Raw genomic sequence first — 17,881 nt, 5'->3', positions numbered from 1 at the left:
AGCCAAGATTTCATTAAAGAAACACTTTGTTTTTCTATACAATAATTTAGTGATTCAATTTTCATTGCAGTCTTCGTATTTTTATCTTTATTGAAAATGGCTCCTTCGGTATGCTATTACGAAACAATAACTCCAATTGAATGACAAAATAACCTATATATTCTGAGAATCCAAGCCGCCTGATCAATAATGAGAATGCAATGCAAAACTTAGTTGTTATCATAAAACTATCGTTTTTATCACACAGCGTTTCTTTTCTCACCTGAGTTTGGCATCACAGTTTGTTTCAATCTTAATTAAATAATCAATTAAGCACCTGTCTGGGTACCATCAAAAGCTGCTCCAGTATTCTGTTCATGCTAGTTCTGCTAACCCCCAAAATGACAGGAAGATGCAATGTACATGAAACAAATATCAACCAAACAATTATGTTTTAACACTGCATGCATGATAGTTTTCTAATTCTTGTGTCTTTCACATTATAATGATATAACAGTGAAATTGATTTTCTCAGTGCGGATGTAAATTTAGACTACATTTTGCAGGTAGCACCTTTCCCCAGATTGATGGATATTGAAAGCATAGATAACTTCTTAACCCATCATGCTGTCGAATTCGTATTATAAATGCTGTCAAATCTGGTCAAGAGTTTTCATGTAGTTGAGAGGGAAGTCCATGAACGCCAAGAATGTACAACAGCACTATGTTATTGAAACACAAAATAATGCTCCTTAATGAATGAATACCTTATGGCATATAACCCTTCCATATTCAAAAACCCACGCATTGTGGGCAACAGCAATACAGAGAATTGTGGACCCTTAAGGGTTAACAGAAGCAGCTGAATCATCCCCGCGAACCAATCAAATAACTTTACAGTATTGGCATCCTCACAGCCCCCATCTTGATATACCTGAACAATTTCTAATTTTTTCATCCATGGAATCCAGGCCAGGAAGTCAGGCTTTTCCAAAAAGCCAAGTCATCACATATGTAAGTCCTGAAAAAAGCTATCGTGATTACACCTCCTTACAAAATACAATTGGCATTCTTTTTACTAGATATCATTTTACAGGCGTAAGCCCAGTCAAATTTCTGACAGGCTCCACTGCTATATATGGAAAGCTACATCACAGCCTCCAACTAGTGCCACTCAAAAATGGGGCCTCGGTTAAAATGGGAAAGTCATATTCACTTTTGCCAAGTGGAGATGACCACTATGAATCTATGTTATGCTTGAATAATGTTTCAAATAGTTTAAAACTTTGTCCAGAAGCTCGGTTAACATAAAATGATAAGCATAGCCTTAAAGATTGAAAAGTTCCAAACCCTTTGTTGCAATCATTTGTTTCTATGGAGACCGCATTGAGACATACATAAGCCCCTTGCAAGTCCACATCTCTATTAGCAACTGAAAAGCTTTGGCAAATGTGTCTGATTGCACCCAGTAAAAAGCAAGCTGTAGTGACAATTAAACCCAGAAGTAAAAGCATCCTAAAATGTTGTTGCCACCATGGGCGAAGCCCACCAACTCCGGTACAGAGTCCTTCCCCCGCTTCCTCACTACTGAATAGAGTCCTATCTGAACAATCCAGCCGGGCACCACATGCTGCATTGTATGATTTGCATGCCGAATGGCATACACGAAATCGATTATCACCATCTTTATCACATCTTTGAATAGATATCTACAATAACATTCAGCAAAATAAAGACGACTAAAGGCAATTAGTTCCAAATACAGTGGTATATCCACTATCAATTTTTCCCAAAAATATAATAAAACTAATATAACGATTCAAAGTTCATCTCAACTCAGCTATGCCCATAAAAGGCAAAAACTTGCTGGGTCCAAAGAAAAACTCTAACAAAGACATGTCACACTGTCGAGCCAAAATAAAGGCATAAAAAAATATAGTAATTTAGGAAGACAATCCCTGCATTCCTGCTCATAATAACATTCATTTGCATACTAATCCCTTGCTTTTTCTAGTACAATAATCAAGGACAATAACTGGAACAAATTTCTGCAGTAATGTTCACAAAAGTTGAGACATCGACCACATAAAATTGTATATATGTCTTCTGATAAGTAGTTTGTTTGTAATTAAGAGATTGACCGCACCTTTCCTTTTTGCTATAGATTGTATTAGACTTATAAATTAAGTACAATCTAGAAATTACATTGCCATGCAGAATGGTTGAGGTGGGCAATGATGAAAAACAAGTCAAAACCCAAGCTTTGAAATCTCAGAAGTTGCACATTTCTGCCTCCCTAATGAATTAACAGAGCAAAACTTTGTTACTGCATATCCCCTTGATACACTGGTTAACACAATGATATCATATAATTAAGTAAAAAATAAATTCTAATTTAACAAGTAATATATGTCTTCATCTCAAATGTTCAAAATGCTTCGTCCAAAATAGGTGTAATTTTACTCGGGCTTCAATTATATTTTCATCGACAAAAATAAATACACTTCATTGGATCTATATACTGTGGATTAAATTTATTATATTCCCTGAAAAAGTTGAAGAAGATACAGTTTCTCTCAAAGTGTTTACTCCAAGTCATAGTTGCAGAAATCAAAAGAATATTACAAATTTTCATTTGCCCCTCTTTTCCAATTTTTTTGAACCTAAAAGTCCTTCGGAACAAATTTTGATTAAAGATAATCCCAAATTTTTAATTTTGTTGACCAACGAAATCACATATTCCCAAACTCTGGCAATAAATCTGCAAAAACTTGTGGCTTTTTACCCAGTATGCAGTTTTTCCTTTTTCTTCCAAAAACCCTAATCCTAACCTGTTACATTGGCATTCATCGTACTATGGTAATGGTGGTTGAGGATGGTTTGATTCTGGTCATTGATGTAGACCTAACAATTCGCATGCTTTGCCTAATTTGTAATTATAATTTTTCTAAAAACTCTAACCCTACCAAACTTTTACCCAATTAAATTGTTATTTGAAACAGTTTTTATCTTGATGTGGCAGTTTCTGGAATAAATTGTGTAAAACTCTTGCATCAGTCTTTAGGACCGCACTCCATGATCCATCATCAGGAAGAAGAAAGGCAGAGAAAACATAATGGAGTGGTAGTTGTGGGGAGGGGGAATAAAATAAAAGAGCAAAGAAAACCCCACGATGTAGACCAGTTGGTTGTATTGTTGGATGAGTATCGACCCAGGTCCAAAACTCGTACAATACCCAAGTCAATTTACCTTGCTACGCAAATGGTGGGACCCATGCCAGTTACTACACAACATAGTGGGATTAGTTTTGCCTCGCTTGCCCCTGCCCCCAACTTGGCAGTCCGTAAGACCAAGGAAAGGCAGACTGGACAATGGGTCAAGTCGCGATGATACCACTAAGTTAACAATAAAAAATGGAGAAAATAAGAGGAAAAAAACTGAAATAAACTATAAGAGAATGAAAGAACAAGATACAAAGGGAAAAAGTAAAGAGTGGTACAAAAGGATAGGTAAATAAAATAAAAGAAGAAATAAACAAAAAGAAAGAAAAGAAGACGAACAATAAAGAACACCAAAAGCTTGGAAAGAATTAAACTATAAACCCACATACACACATCTTCTACTTCACTAATCAATACCCAAGAAAAGTTTTCCTTGCTCCAAGCCACTCAATACACCCCACGGGCCCACATCATCAGACAAGTAGCTACAGTATCTTGAAAACTTTGTGACAACGATGCATGGACAATACACACTTTATTTTTCCATAATGATCCTGCAGACTGGGCACTTCTATAGCTTGGATGAACTATTCCACTTTTGGATGTTAATGTTTGCTTATTTTCTGTGTCTCATTCACTTAAATCTCCTTACATTTCCCTTGGCCTATATTCTACGTGTTGGAAACATATGTTGATTATGTAGATGGATTCAAGTTTCGGTCTTGGTTGTGGCATTCTCTGGTGTTCCGGAAATTGTTTCTAGTGTTTTAGAAACTATTATCCAGTATTTTAATTTTGTTCAATTGTTGCTTTGGCACGGAGATATTTTGTCACAACTTCTGATGTGGACTGTTGGCACGTGCTCATGTTTCTGATGTGGTGCATAGATCCTCGTAGTGGTGTGTGGAGATCCAATTTTTGTCGACATGTGTAGCTCTTTGGGCAGCATGTTTCCACACATTTAATTGTTCTGGTGATTGTGGATCTGCATCGGGCTATATGTAGAGTGCCTATGGTCCCTTTCTCTGCTGGAATGGATCATGTTTCTTGATTTAGGTAGATAGCATTGCATTTAATGATTATCTCTTATCTGGATGGTTCATGCTATATGTGACCTATGTATTTAATGTTCATCTCTTATCCATTTGGGTTCGCTCTGTGTTTTGGTCTCAATGCTTCTGACTTGGGACCTTATTGCATTTTGCTATTGTCTTGGCTGACTCGTAACTTAAATTGTAATATCCTTTTGACATAGGCGACCTTGTTGCAATCTCCAATGAACTTTCTTGTATATAAATACAGTTTGAATTTTATGCTTTGACAAAAGGTAAAGGGTCAAACAAGTGAACAGTGTGGAAACCAATCAAGATCTAAAGTTAGCAGAACACAGTTCAGTGGCAGTGGCAGTGGCAGTGAAGAAAAGGCAGTAACAATGTGCTCTAAGTTTAACAGCGTTGTGCACTATAGCCGTATTGTCAGGAGAATCTTACTTTATTCCTGTAAATAGTTGTATGTTCCTAAAGACAATGAGTCTTGGGTGCACACGTTTGTTATTGTATCTTGCTACTTTGGTAGTGAGTCTCTGTTTGCAAGTCTAGAATAATGAACTTCTATTTGTATTTATTGTTGTATTAGCAGCAAGCCTCTCGTTGCAATTCTGAAGCAATGAGCTCCTATCATCTTTTGTAATCAGATCTATACATCACTGAATTATTCTTTGTGGGCAAGTGCTCACCATGGTTTTTCCCAGTTTGGGTTTTCCATATATAAAATCTAAGTGTCCATGTGTTTCTGGTTTTGTTTATTACCTGGTGATTATTGAAGTTTTTGTAAATTTTGGTTTATGCTGATACAGTGTTATCATAACCGACATGTTGAACACCATTATCATCTCTTGAAATCGATTTCAGCGGATTTCTATGTTTAAGAATTAAATTGAACATACCATTTTGAAAGCTCTAAGCCTAAGAAAAAGACCTTACCAAGAGCTTTCCCAACTATGTGGTTATTATGATGAACATCCTGAGAATTTCATTGTTTCAGACATTTGAGATACATTTACTGTTTTGCGTATTGACATTTACATCAAATATTTTGAAGGAGTGGATTTGTATAATACTTTTAAGTATTCAGAAAAGTTCAAGAGGGGCATTTGAAACATAAAGAACTCTATCCAGAAACATGTCATGAAAAAAAAAATTGAAAATCAAGAGAAATCTCACCCAGCAAGCCAGACGCTTTGCCGCTGCCGCACAGTACCCATTATCCAAAATACCAAACAGCAAGCGACTACTTGGAATCAGCCTGTTATAGTTTGGCATAACAACAGCTGCTTCTAACTGTTGCAGAATACTTGGTTCACTTGGAGCACAGTGTTGAGCTCCTACATCCCATACCATGACATCTCCACACATTAAGAGACTTGAAAATAGAACACTGCTGTTTTGGCAAGTATATCCTGCATAATCAGAGCACCTAAACTCACAAACACCATTATCACAAACACCTCCATGTAGGCTGCATTGTTCATCACAACCAGCTGCACAATGAACACCATTTGTCAAAATGTAAGAAAAGAGGGCAACATCAGTTGATTGGAAATATTAACAACTTTCTTTGCATAATGAAGAAATTGCTTGGTTGCTAAAATGCACCATTTGGCAGAGGTCGCACTAAATGGAAAGTAATCATGAGAAAATGGAAAGAAATGAATGGATCATACCAGTTGAACAGTCTGTTCCTGTATAACCCAGTTCACAGTCACAGACTCCAGTTGATCTGCATGTTCCATGCCCACTGCAATTTGCAGGGCAAGTTCCTGAAACACACAAACCTTGTCTGAGAAATTCACAACTGTATGGATGTTAGCATGATATGTACAATACTAAAAGAATAGAAAATTGCATGCCCACCACTTTCCATCCAGTAGTAAAGGAACTTACTTGTTCCACAGTCATTGCCAATAAATCCTAGAAAGCAGTGACATTTTCCAACAATGCACTCCCCATTATAGTTGCATGAATTTGGACATTGACCATGTAGGTTCAAAGAATTATCCCCACAAAGCTCATTGTAAGGGGGACATAACAACTCCCCTACAACAGAACTTCAATAAATCAAAAAGAGCAGTAAAAATAAAGAACTCTATTTAACAGGCTAAAGATACTTAGGCTCCTATCTAGTTGAGGTTTACAATAGATGTTAAAAAGAGTGTGATCATAATGAATAGATCTTAAAATCATCATTTACGATGCTGCAGCTTATAATATTACATGTAAGAAGTCATACCATTAAAACCAGTAAAAAGCATTGCTCCACCAGCTTCAGGACAAGCTTTCCATATACCATCAACAGCAATCTGGAGAAATATTGACATTTAATCAACAAAGCAGTTACTTAAATTTAGCTGAAGGAATACGTTAATCTAAAACACCCAAAGATATTCTTTTAAGACATATGGGAATAAGTTCTCAGGTTGCCTGGCAACACGTGCAACATGTCAAAATGATCTATTCGAGCCGAAATTTTAACAGGACCTTTTTTGGCTTTTGATCAAAATTGTGTTGTGTCAAAAGAGAGTATAAACTTTGGGACGCTGTTTTGATCTTTCTAGGAAACAATGCTTAATTTTAGCTTTTCTTATTGATCTAAGAATTTTCTAAAGATTATATTAATCCATTGGGTGTTTTTTCTGTTTTATCTGAAATTTCGAATCAGATGGCTAAATTGCAATTCTAAGACGCTTTTGCTTTCATGCAAAAAAGTTGCTGGCCTTACACATACAAAAGCCTTAAAACCCCATAGCTTTTGAAACCACATTCTTTTCTGGAAGGGTTCTATCAATATTCTCCCGTTTTATTAAAAAACGTCTTTTATTCTGTTCAATTGAATCAATTCCATATTTAGGTCTTTGCATGGACACAGATACCAAGAGTGAGGTTTTCATTGAAAAGAAATATCCTGTTTCAATCAGAGCCGATGGCTGTAAAAGGAATATAAGTTTAGGTGCTTGTAAAATGTTAGTGAAACAATCCCTGAATCAACTTACCGGAAATCACATTCCTATAAACAAAGAGATAAATGTACTAGCACAGATTAGCAGAGACTATATTTTTACCTCCAATGTTTTGTTTCGACATCGATGCTGATAACAACCATTTCCTTGTGTTAGAGTCCCTCGAACAAAGCCTGTTCGAACCAAGGATGATGCCATGCACCTGGGAAACCATTGGGAAGCAAACTGATATTACTAAAAGAATATAATAACTAATATGCAGTTTATGCCTAAAAGAAATACTAGTAATTGGTTACAAACTTTAATCAAGTAAAAGCTAAGAAGCTAAAATGAAGACCTTATTTTATACAAATGACTATGATAAGCTCCAATGGTGAAAAATAAAGGAGCTCTGCTAGGATTCTTTATATATCTGGCAGAAGTTTATTGATTTCCATGTTATAAGCTTGTTATTCAGATCTGTAGATATGGATTGAAGCATTCAACTTAATTGAAGATGTGCAGTAAGGCAGGGAATATTTGTACCCAGGCCAACCTTCATTCCATCAAATTTTGATTAGAGAGTCTCTTTGCAAGAATATGGTGGGTGTCATTAGTAAAACTGATACAAAAATATTAGACAAATCATTCTACTAGTATTTAAGAGGGGCTCTCTTTAAAGTTTAAAGCAAGAACCTAGAGTTGTCTTCTCCATTATTCCTCATTCATGGGTTAATGCAGATTTATTTAAATCTGGCTGTGCAGTTTATACAATATGTATGCCAGATGAAGTTGCATGGACATGGATGTGGATACAAATACAAATATAGTATTAGATGCAGATACGGCCATTTTTTAAGACCCCACCCTCCCCAAATATGGATACGGCTGAATACGACATTTATAAAAAACACATGCATATTCAACACAATTTTCTAAGTTATTGAAGGATATTCTCATTACTTCAAAAGCAATATAGAGACATAAATGCTACATAAATAATTATAAGTTAACACTTTTTAATATGCAAAAAGAAATAGAGTTAAATTGAAAATCAGCCCCAAAAAATGGGTCACTGAAATAGAAAAGCATTACTTTTGTCTTTCTCATTTGGTGTCCATTTTGTTTATACCAAAAAAAATTATAAAAATTGCATGAATGGAGTTTTTTTAATTGAAATTAGAAAGATTTACAAAGCTCTAAAAAAAAAATTTTAAATCAAATCACAATATTTAGCGCAGTTGGAAAATCAAGACTTTTTGGAAACACATGAGTACAATATTGGATGTTTATCCAGATCATACTGGATGTATCCAAATCAAATACAGGGATACAGCCACCGTGGAGGAGCAAATGAATTTCTGGCTACTATGATGCCAGACCAAACAAAAACTATTAAATAATCTTCTGGGAAAACCCCTTGTTTTACAGGCTTGCTGAGCTTTTTAAAATAGACTGGCACATTACCTACAAGAGAGATTCCTACCAACACCCAGTTGGAATGCATGTTCTATCAATGCTCTCACAAGTTTTGAAATAAATGTCATCAAGCAAAATGAGAAAACTTGTCAATTGTGCCATGAGTGTAGGCACCAAGTAATAGAATGTCCCTCTGTTGCCAGTCAGGATGCATGTTTTATCTATGCTCTCACAAGTTTTGGAATAAATGTCCCCAAGCGAGAAACCTTGTAGAATGTCCCTCTGTTGTGCAGAAACTGGTGGCTAAAATTCCCAATCAATGGAAATCTGAGACAAGTGATTTTCAAAAGCCAAAGAACAAATTTCCAGCCACATCTAAAGACAGAAAATTGGCACAGGTATATAAGACCCAGACCATGAAATAATATGTAATGCTTTGTGTCTCGTGAAAAATCAGGAGCTTATCCCTGAAACTTGATATAAATAAGAGTGAAGAAGACGAATCTTAAGGATACCAGGATGGACGGTCGTACTAAAAAGCATATTGCATGGAGAAAATGTACATCTGAAACAATGAAACAGAGAGATCGTCATTGAAAATGTGGCTGAAATTCGCAATCAATAGAAATCTGAGACAACTGATTTTCAAAAGCCAGAGAACAAATTTCCAGCCACATCTAAAGACAGAAAAGTGGCACAGGTATATAAGACCCAGACCATGAAATAATATTGGAACGTTTCGTGGCCCATGAAAAATCAGGAGCTTATCCCTGAAACTTGATATAAATAAGAGTGAAGAAGACGAATCTTAAGGATACCAGGATAGATAGTCGTACTAAAAAGCATATTGCATGGAGAAAATGTACATCTGAAACAATGATACAAAGAGATCGTCATAGAAAATGTTGTCAAAGGCCATACAAGCAATTAAATCATCACAAGTCTAGAGATTGGACTTCAAGAATAAGCTAAAGATTGTCCAAGCAATGTAAAAAAACACGTGTGGAAAATAAAATAAAAAAGATATAACAACATATCAAAGCAAAGATGAACATGATCCCAAGTTCTCAGATCAAAAGGCCTTGCTATATTCTACCCAAGAAGAAAATAGTGAGGAAACAACCTATTTACATATATTTGACCTCCAGAAGCACAGACCCAACAACGAATAAGATGACAACTGAAATGGAGATTAAAACGACAATAAAGTCCTGTCGCAAATTACATATTATTGGTCTTTATTACAATTTCTGGTCACTTATTTTAGTGATAATAATTTTATAATTTGTGGGCATTTATTTTAAGTAATTACATTTCAACATCTTCTTGTCATAAATTGAAGTCACCTTGGTCGTGAACTCCAATCTTGATTCTCCGGTTATTGGTTGCAAGTGAAGTAGTCACAACCATATGGATGGCCTGCTTTGCAAAATATGTATTGGTACAGGCAGAAGTGCAGAGAGCACACACTAAACAAAGCAAAGCTTGCATTAAAGACTTTAAAATATAGATAATAAAAGGTTTGCATGAATATTATATGTCTAGATTTCTTCCACTGTTTTCTAGATATCATGACATAACTTGCTCTCCGGGTTTTGGAGGTGTAGTACTCGAATTTGTCAAAACAAGGCACAGAAAATAGAACAATCCCTACATCTACCTTAAAACAAAATCGACAGTTAAAAAAGATTAAAAAATTCCTAGCTAAAGAAAAATATTAGAGTTTTATGCTTTTATCATTATGTTTTAACCACAAGCTCAGATAAACAGGACAGCTACTACCAAGAAAGTTTGTAAGCTGTGTCCTCCAGTACCACACACATATATGAAGTTGGATTCTATTTGCAAATATTTTTGTATAGAAATAGGAACTCATATATTAACTCATTAAGTAACCAATACAAGATTTGCTTGTGACATGGTTTGATAGACACTTCAAGAAAAAAAGGTCCACTGCAGTGTAGTGGCATGAATTGCAAACCAGATAAGTTAAAAAACTACACTGCTAGACTCACTGAATCTACCTGGAATCAGGTCCACGCATTTCTCCCAGCATACGGTCAGGTGGCCGTGCACTGTTTGTATCAGTACATGAACCATCTGAATATGCTACAAAATATGTACAATAATCTGCCAATGAAGATTGGCCACCTGAAACATAAATAGGAATTGGTGTTAAGAAACTCAAAAATAATGTCCGACTGATACTTGAATATCTAGAGACTTAGATAAATATCTTAGAAATCAGTGTAACAAAATGAAATAATGATAATATCTGATTTGAACTAATGAGAAATAATAATATCTGATTGCAACCATAAATAACAAGAAATGTCTTATTTAATCCCTAAAACAAAAGAGCCATCGTCATCAGCCTCAGAATCCTTTAGCTTAAAGAATCACACCTTTGTTGGGCTGAGGAAAGTAGCGAGCCCATTCAGGCAACTCGCCACTATAGCTTACAATAGGACAGTAACCTTCAGCCTCCCTATTATAAGTACAGCCTGAAGAATGTGAAGAATTACAATGGTAAGCCCCCTTCCACTGATTGCAGGGAGAACTAACAAAATCAGCCCCTTGATGTCGGCCCCAATCAAGCTGTTCGGCCATACTATAGTTTGCTTGATACCACCCACTATCCTCCAAAAGAGCTAGTGTCATTGGTGAAACAACAGACCTCGTGTCAACAGAACCAGTCATTATCTCATTCATCAAAAGTCTCTTCTCCCAATGTGATCCTGCAATTACACAAGTGATTAACAAGCTTTGGAGAAAAATGCTCAAAGCAGCATGTCACTGGCTTCTGCAAATGCTATACATTATGAAAAGTACCCCAGCAATCAACCCAACAAAAAAATAATTGAATGCATTTATAACTTACCTGCTGTACCCCTTCCTCCTCCATCTTCAAGTTCTAAACCAGAAAACTCACTGGAAAATGCCTGGCAATAAAAATGATGCATTTATTATATCAGAAAGCATAATATAAGACTTTAGACTAGCATGAAAGATGTGTTACTGATAAAAAATTTCATTACAATAAAAGATTATACTAGCTTTTGTTGTAATAATACTCCACAAATGACCTGCCACAACAGGATGGATATAGGGCCTACCCCATAGTGCAGCCTCGAGTGCATGACAACACGTGGAAGCACAACTCGAGTCACCATTCGACCAAGTTTTGAATCCATGGACTGTGTTACAACCTGAAAATTGCTCAAGTGAAAGCTGTCAACTTGACTGAAAAGTAAAATCTAAAATACTTCTTTCAATGCATGTCCACTTTGGTCAGACTAATTTGCTCCAAATGATACAAGATGAACCCAAAATCAGCATAAATTTAAAATAATAAAACAATATTAGCCTGTTTCATGCACTAAAAGGTAATACCTTATGTTCCATGGTTATTGGACTTACCCAATTTGGAGCTTATAATCACCAGTTTTAGAACATGTGTTAAGCAACTGTTGATTTATTATTTTTACCCAAGAATACCCATATTCGGTCATAACAGCTATGCCAAATAACAACACCATCCAATACATATTTCACAAAACGAGTCCACAAAATCTGATTGTCCTCAACAGCTTCTGATCTCCTTTGGGCCGGTCAGACCTTAAAAAGCATTACTTACAATAAGCCATGGATCCAACACACATTCCCACATTTAGGTCATGTAGTACCAAGTACTACAACAATTGTATAGCCCGTATGGAGTTAATTTGGGTCATAACTGATAAGTCGTATAATATTAAGTTGGACCATTTTCTAATTTCCCTTATAGTTTAAAGTCTAGTCACTACTTTGGCAAGCCATCTAATCAATAGTCTGGTTATACTCTGACAAGTCATTATACATTGGTTACAATGTGACACAGTGCAGGGCAGGAGAATCCCCAAAGGAGATGTCCTAGCCCCCAGCTATATAACCACACAGCGGAAACACAATAGCAAGAAGCACCAATGCAAGATCTGATACCAAATTACAATTCTTGATTCATAGATATATAACTGATTACATGCAATATGCCCCGCTGTAAGGCCTTCCAGGTTAGGGCCAAATACAAACAACAATTACAAAATCAGTTCTGCAAGATCCAACTTACAACCAATCTTAGCTAGTCCAGATACACAACTAGATAAGAACACCAAGAAGAATCCACACTTGTACCCGCAAGTCCACCAAGAGATCCTCTAGTTCCTAAGCCGCAGCTCTAGCTTCTCAAATTCGCATCTATCCTTCATTCCATCCCAACTCCATAATGACTAAAAGACTCCCCAAGACCCCTACTTATACCAATCTAAGCTATACAAGTCGGCCTGCAACAACAATTAAATGTCTAGAAATCGATATCCAAGTAAAATCGCGATATCTCCTAGCTCCGATTGAATTAGAACTCGTGCTTTGAACCGTAGATAGTAATTTAGGTCCTCTATAACCCTTTAAATGCGCAAAGGCTTGATTCCCCAAGGAAAAGTGCACATCCATCCTGAAAGTCACGCATAGCAAACTGTCACGCAAAACTGCCAGAAATCGATACTTTGGGAGAATTGCCATATCTCCCGACCTATAATGAATTACAACTTGCGCTCTTGACACAAGGAAGTACTCTAGGCCCTCTTCAATCCCTACAGTGTGCAACCTCTCATTCATTGTGCAAAATTAGTTACACACCTTGCAACAGGCATCCAGAAACCAGAAAAATGCAGTTCCAATAGCAATGTATAAACAGTTCAAACTTCAACTCAATCCATCCAATCTCTATGCAATCATGAAGAAAGGTTCTCCAATGTGTCTCCACCACATCCCTAACCATGAAAACATAGCTCCACCAAAATCCAAGCTTGATGCTCCTCAACACTTAACCAAAATCCCTCCAAACATGCAGGATTGCAAGAAAGCCTAGGATGCTCCTGCATCACAATGAGCCAAAGAAACGTGAATCGGAATCGGATCGGAATCGGCAAGGCCGAATCGAATCGTGAATCGGCAATGAATCGGCGATGAATCGGCAAATTTGAAAAAACCCTTTAAATTTAAAGATTTTAACAATTTAAAACTTATTTCATGCACCCTTTATTGAATATAACTTAAGCACACTATAACATCATCAAATAGAAGTTAAAACTTAACATACATAAACATGAAACATAAAATCCATCACATACGTAACTATGTTATCTAAGATTCTAAAATGTAAATTGTAGGCTAGCTAAAGTAAATAGAAATCAAATGATCATAATGATTTAAATCATAGAATGTATGTAAGATGATCCATAAGACATCAAATCATAAATTTATGTAAGAATCTAAGATGAAGATCCATGAAAGTTTGAAACTTTGAAACATATGTCTATCAATGATTCAGTATCAATATTTGTAAACAAAATATAAAAACAAGGCTCTAGCTCAAGCCTCAGGCTCATAGTCATCATCATCCTCAACATCATCCTCAAGCTCGGCTACAGCCTCAGCCTCAGCCTCTGAGTATCCAGTCTGCCTAGTAGCAAGGCGTCTAATGTAGGTCCTAGAGGACTGTCGAGCCATATCTCCCGCATATAAGATGGGCTCACGAATGTCGCTAGGGCCTGTGTCTGTGCGTGCACGTGTGCATCTACCAATGCCTGAAGAACGTGCTCTAGCTGCCTCAGGCTCTATATCCACCTGGTCAATCCACGCACGGTCTTCCTCAGTGAAGACTGGATCTACAACCTCTGGGAGCCACTCTGATTCTGGATCAATCTCCTCCAGAATGATCGGAGAGGAGTCAGTGCCCAAAATCTGTCTGATCCTAAGACGGAGGTTGTAATGAACGAAGACAAGATCATTCAACCTCTGCACTGTCAACCTGTTTCTCCTCTTCGAGTGGATGTGCTCGAACATGGACCAACTGCGCTCACATCCAGAAGCGCTGCTTGGCTGACTCAGAATACGAATGGCAATTTTTTGAAATTTTGGGGTTGTGGCCCCAAACATTTGCCACCATCTATCTGAAATAAGGGAAAATAAAAATAATTAGTCTCATTTACAAATTACAAATTACAAGTTAACTCTAAAATTACATAATCAACTTTAAGTTTAGAATCTAGATTCATGAACATTGAATATATTATTTAATTTTTACCTGGTTGTATTGTTTCCCGAGCATCTATGGCTACCCTACTAGAGAAAAGTGGCCCTTCTTTATTATTGAACTTATCAAGCTCAATAATTGCAGCACTGCTATCCTCATCAATACTCAACTTCTGGATCACTGTATATAATCCGGTGAGAACCTCCTCATCCGCCTTGAAGTCAGGACGGAAACGAAATGCCGAATTCAAAAAATAAGCTGCTGCATGGATGGGTCTGTGGAGCTGATTCTGCCATCTCCTATCAATGATGTCCCAAATAGGGGCATACTTCTCCTGCACTCCTGCATACTGAGCTCTAATGGCCTCCTTGGCCCTATCCATGCCCTCATATATGTAGCCCATAGAGGGCTTCTCCCCATCAGCAGTTCGTAGGAGAGATACAAGAGGCTCAGTGGCCTACATATAAAGTAAAACAAAAATTTGAGTCAAAACTTAAACATAGAATAATTCAATAATATAAGGTAAAACTAAATCATTAAACAATTAGCATAGTAAACTGTAAAATATTAAATGTTAAATTGCAATAAAATTACCTTAAGTATTTCTCTAGCAAGTTTCCAAAAACCATCATCATCAAATATGCAATCCACCACATCTATCCCTGCAGTGGTCGTAGCATAGGAAGATGAAATCCACTCCCACCCAACAAACATGCTCCTCAAATCATCCCTTGATGTCAACAAGGACTGCAAGGTGATGAAATTCGAGGCAAACCTCGTGATCCCTGGACGAGCTAACTCTTTGTCTCCTGTGTACTTCCTCATTGTGCTAAGGACAAATGAATGATTATGAATAAACTTACATATGTTTTTTGCCCTTTCCACACATGACTTGACCCACTCAAGTTTGCCAATTTCCTCCAACATGAGGTCAAGGCAGTGTGCTGCACAAGGGGACCAAAATATGGTGGGGTGCCTCTCCATCAAAAGTTTGCCTACAACAATTTTAAGATAATTAAAAATTCAAATTTCAAACATGTTAGAACTTAGGAAACTTAGAAATTCTAAGTTAGAATTAGAAAAAGTTCAAAATTCAAATAAATTTATTTTCAAAACTTAAAAAGTTAAAAGTTTACCTGCAGCAACATAACTTGTTGCATTATCCGTCACCACTTGCACCACATGTTGTTCCCCCACCTCTGCTATAACTTCCTCCATAACCTCACATAAGTATGTGGCGTTTTTTACATGAGCAGAAGCATCAATGGATTTGAGGAACATGGTATATCCTACAAGTAACAAAACAACGAATTATAATTACTATTAGCAATCAACAAATCAAAATTTGAAATAGTCAATCACGATTCAAAATTATGTATGTAGGAAAGTAGAATGATCAATCACCTCCACAGGATACAAGAAAATTGAGGAGTGTTCTTCCCCTCCTATCTGTCCAACCATCAGTCATGATGGTGCAACCCTTTTCGATCCACTCCTTTCGGTTGTCCTCAAGCTCATGCCTCATATCCTCAACCATTTCCTCCAGGAGCTATCCACTCAACTCAGCCTCAGTTGGGGCTTTAAACCCCGGACCACAAATGGTAACTGCATCTATCATGTTCTGCCAATAAGGAGTCCTGTCACAAATAGATAATGATATTGATTAGAAATTTAGATGTCAAAAACTAAAATCATAAAACAAGTAGATATAATTAAAGTTTTACTTTTACTTTTAACTTTAACTTTGAAGATAACAAAGAAAAAAGAATCAATTACCTGGCTGCAATAAATGGAATGTTGCAAAAGTACCAGAATTTGCAAATCTCTTTTCTGGCAGCATCATGAATCTCCTTGTTCAAACCCATGCCCTCAAGCGTGGGTTGGGAGCCAGGAGTAGTGCGGGGCACAAAGTAACTATCCATTCTGCTTTTCCGCACTCTAGGCCGCAATAGGTTGGTGTTGGACTCTGTCTCAGTATGAGACCGACTACCACTAACACTCACATGAGCACTAGCACTAGGATGAAAAGGAGGCCTAGAAGAACCCTCCCCAACACAACCTACGAATGCGGAAGCTGATGCAGATGCACTTGCAGATGTAGATGCGGTTGCGGATGTGGGAGCACGGGAGCCAATACCTCTTAACCCTTCAAGTTGCATTTTCTTAGTCAACTTGTCTTGTTCAATTTTTTCTAATGTCACTAAACAAGAGCGTTTTGCCTCAGCGGTTTGTTGAGTGCAAACTGTGACATCATGGCCAGGTATGCCAGCAATGTGGTATTTCAATCTATAGATACCTCCCGAATTTATTTTTTCTTTGCAAAATATACATTTTGTTTGATATTTGGTTCTCCCAGGAAACTCTTCATTATATTTCCAGCATTCATCTTTTTTACCCATTGTGGAAATTGGAAAATGAAAGCAAAGGGCTGCTGCAATAAAAAAATTCATGTAAAAAATCAAAGTTTGCAACTAATAAACAAAAACTACAAAACAACAAACCCTAGTTTGCAATTTAGTAAAACTAAAAATAAAAAAATTCAAGATTTGCAAATGAACACTAAAAAAATTTAACAAAAAATGCATACTACACTAACATGCAAAAAAAAACCAACACTTACCTCTTGCAAATGAGTTGAGGAGTGTTGATATTGACTCCTTAATGCTCCCAATGCAATTTATGGCCTCCCCAAATGGACTTCTGATCTCTTTGGTGCTCTTCCTTCTTGCCGGTTGGAAACCTATGGATTCTCTTTTCTCTTCTTCTCTCTCACTCTTCCTCTCTTCTACTCATACTAAGCAAATAGAAGGCTCTTTAGGGTTATAACAAAGAGGAAAGTCAACTTAGAAAGCAAATAAAACATGTGTTTTTTTAAAAAAATTGAACTTTCTATCCTTGCTGCCGCGGCCGATTTCTGGAGATTCAAGATGGCGATTTTGGCGATTTTTGCCATGAATCGCCGATTTTGGCGATTCAGGCGATTCACAAGAAAAAATCGCCACCAGCGATTTCCGATTCCAAAAAAATCGGGAGCCATGAATCTTATCGCGATTTCGGTGATTTCGGCGATTTCATGGCGATTTTTGGAACTATGCAATGAGCTATTATTTCAGCCCCAAATTCCTTAGATTTTCATAAATGTGGTGAAAAGTATTCCAAATATAGCATAGCCCATATGGACCAAGTTTGGGT

At 36.8% G+C, this 17,881-nt stretch overlaps 2 protein-coding genes across 2 annotated transcripts in view; both read right to left on the bottom strand.

Annotated features, from left to right (window-relative positions):
• Window positions 1-448: 448 nt before the first annotated feature.
• The window catches only part of LOC149542798 (uncharacterized), a 49,011-nt gene continuing 31,578 nt past the window's right edge, over window positions 449-17,881 (bottom strand). The window contains exons 8-17 of the mRNA XM_089797689.1: window positions 11,730-11,822; window positions 11,495-11,555; window positions 11,019-11,351; window positions 10,638-10,764; window positions 7,318-7,417; window positions 6,489-6,558; window positions 6,143-6,295; window positions 5,923-6,018; window positions 5,423-5,739; window positions 449-1,688 (exon numbers count right to left, since the gene is read on the bottom strand). Coding sequence (XP_089653815.1) covers window positions 1,218-1,688; window positions 5,423-5,739; window positions 5,923-6,018; window positions 6,143-6,295; window positions 6,489-6,558; window positions 7,318-7,417; window positions 10,638-10,764; window positions 11,019-11,351; window positions 11,495-11,555; window positions 11,730-11,822 — 1,821 coding nt within the window. The 3' untranslated portion in view covers window positions 449-1,217. The remainder of the gene's footprint in view (window positions 1,689-5,422; window positions 5,740-5,922; window positions 6,019-6,142; window positions 6,296-6,488; window positions 6,559-7,317; window positions 7,418-10,637; window positions 10,765-11,018; window positions 11,352-11,494; window positions 11,556-11,729; window positions 11,823-17,881) is intronic.
• Window positions 12,589-16,563, bottom strand: LOC149542799 (uncharacterized). The gene is made up of 6 exons (XM_089797690.1): window positions 16,466-16,563; window positions 16,094-16,326; window positions 15,826-15,978; window positions 15,284-15,684; window positions 14,741-15,146; window positions 12,589-14,606 (listed from the first exon to the last, which is right to left on the bottom strand). Exons 2-6 carry the CDS (start codon window positions 16,224-16,226, stop codon window positions 14,026-14,028), a joined length of 1,674 nt encoding a protein of 557 aa, XP_089653816.1. The 5' UTR covers window positions 16,227-16,326; window positions 16,466-16,563; the 3' UTR covers window positions 12,589-14,025.

This window comes from Cupressus sempervirens, chromosome 8, assembly GCF_028749045.1.
Source record: "Cupressus sempervirens isolate cs-2001-9-10 chromosome 8, ASM2874904v1, whole genome shotgun sequence".
Lineage (NCBI taxonomy): Eukaryota > Viridiplantae > Streptophyta > Pinopsida > Cupressales > Cupressaceae > Cupressus > Cupressus sempervirens.
The sequence above is the reverse complement of the archived record's forward strand: the minus strand, read 5'-3'. Positions and strand labels throughout refer to the sequence as shown.

Bases quoted from the DNA above. Each gene is read 5' to 3' on its own strand.
- LOC149542799 (XM_089797690.1), bottom strand. From the start codon at position 16,226: ATGGTTGAGGATATGAGGCATGAGCTTGAGGACAACCGAAAGGAGTGG. The intron at 15,685-15,825 runs GTAAACTTTTAA...AAATTGTTGTAG, and splicing joins AACAAGTTATGTTGCTGCAG to GCAAACTTTTGATGGAGAGG. The intron at 15,147-15,283 runs GTAATTTTATTG...CTTTATATGTAG, and splicing joins TTGCTAGAGAAATACTTAAG to GCCACTGAGCCTCTTGTATC.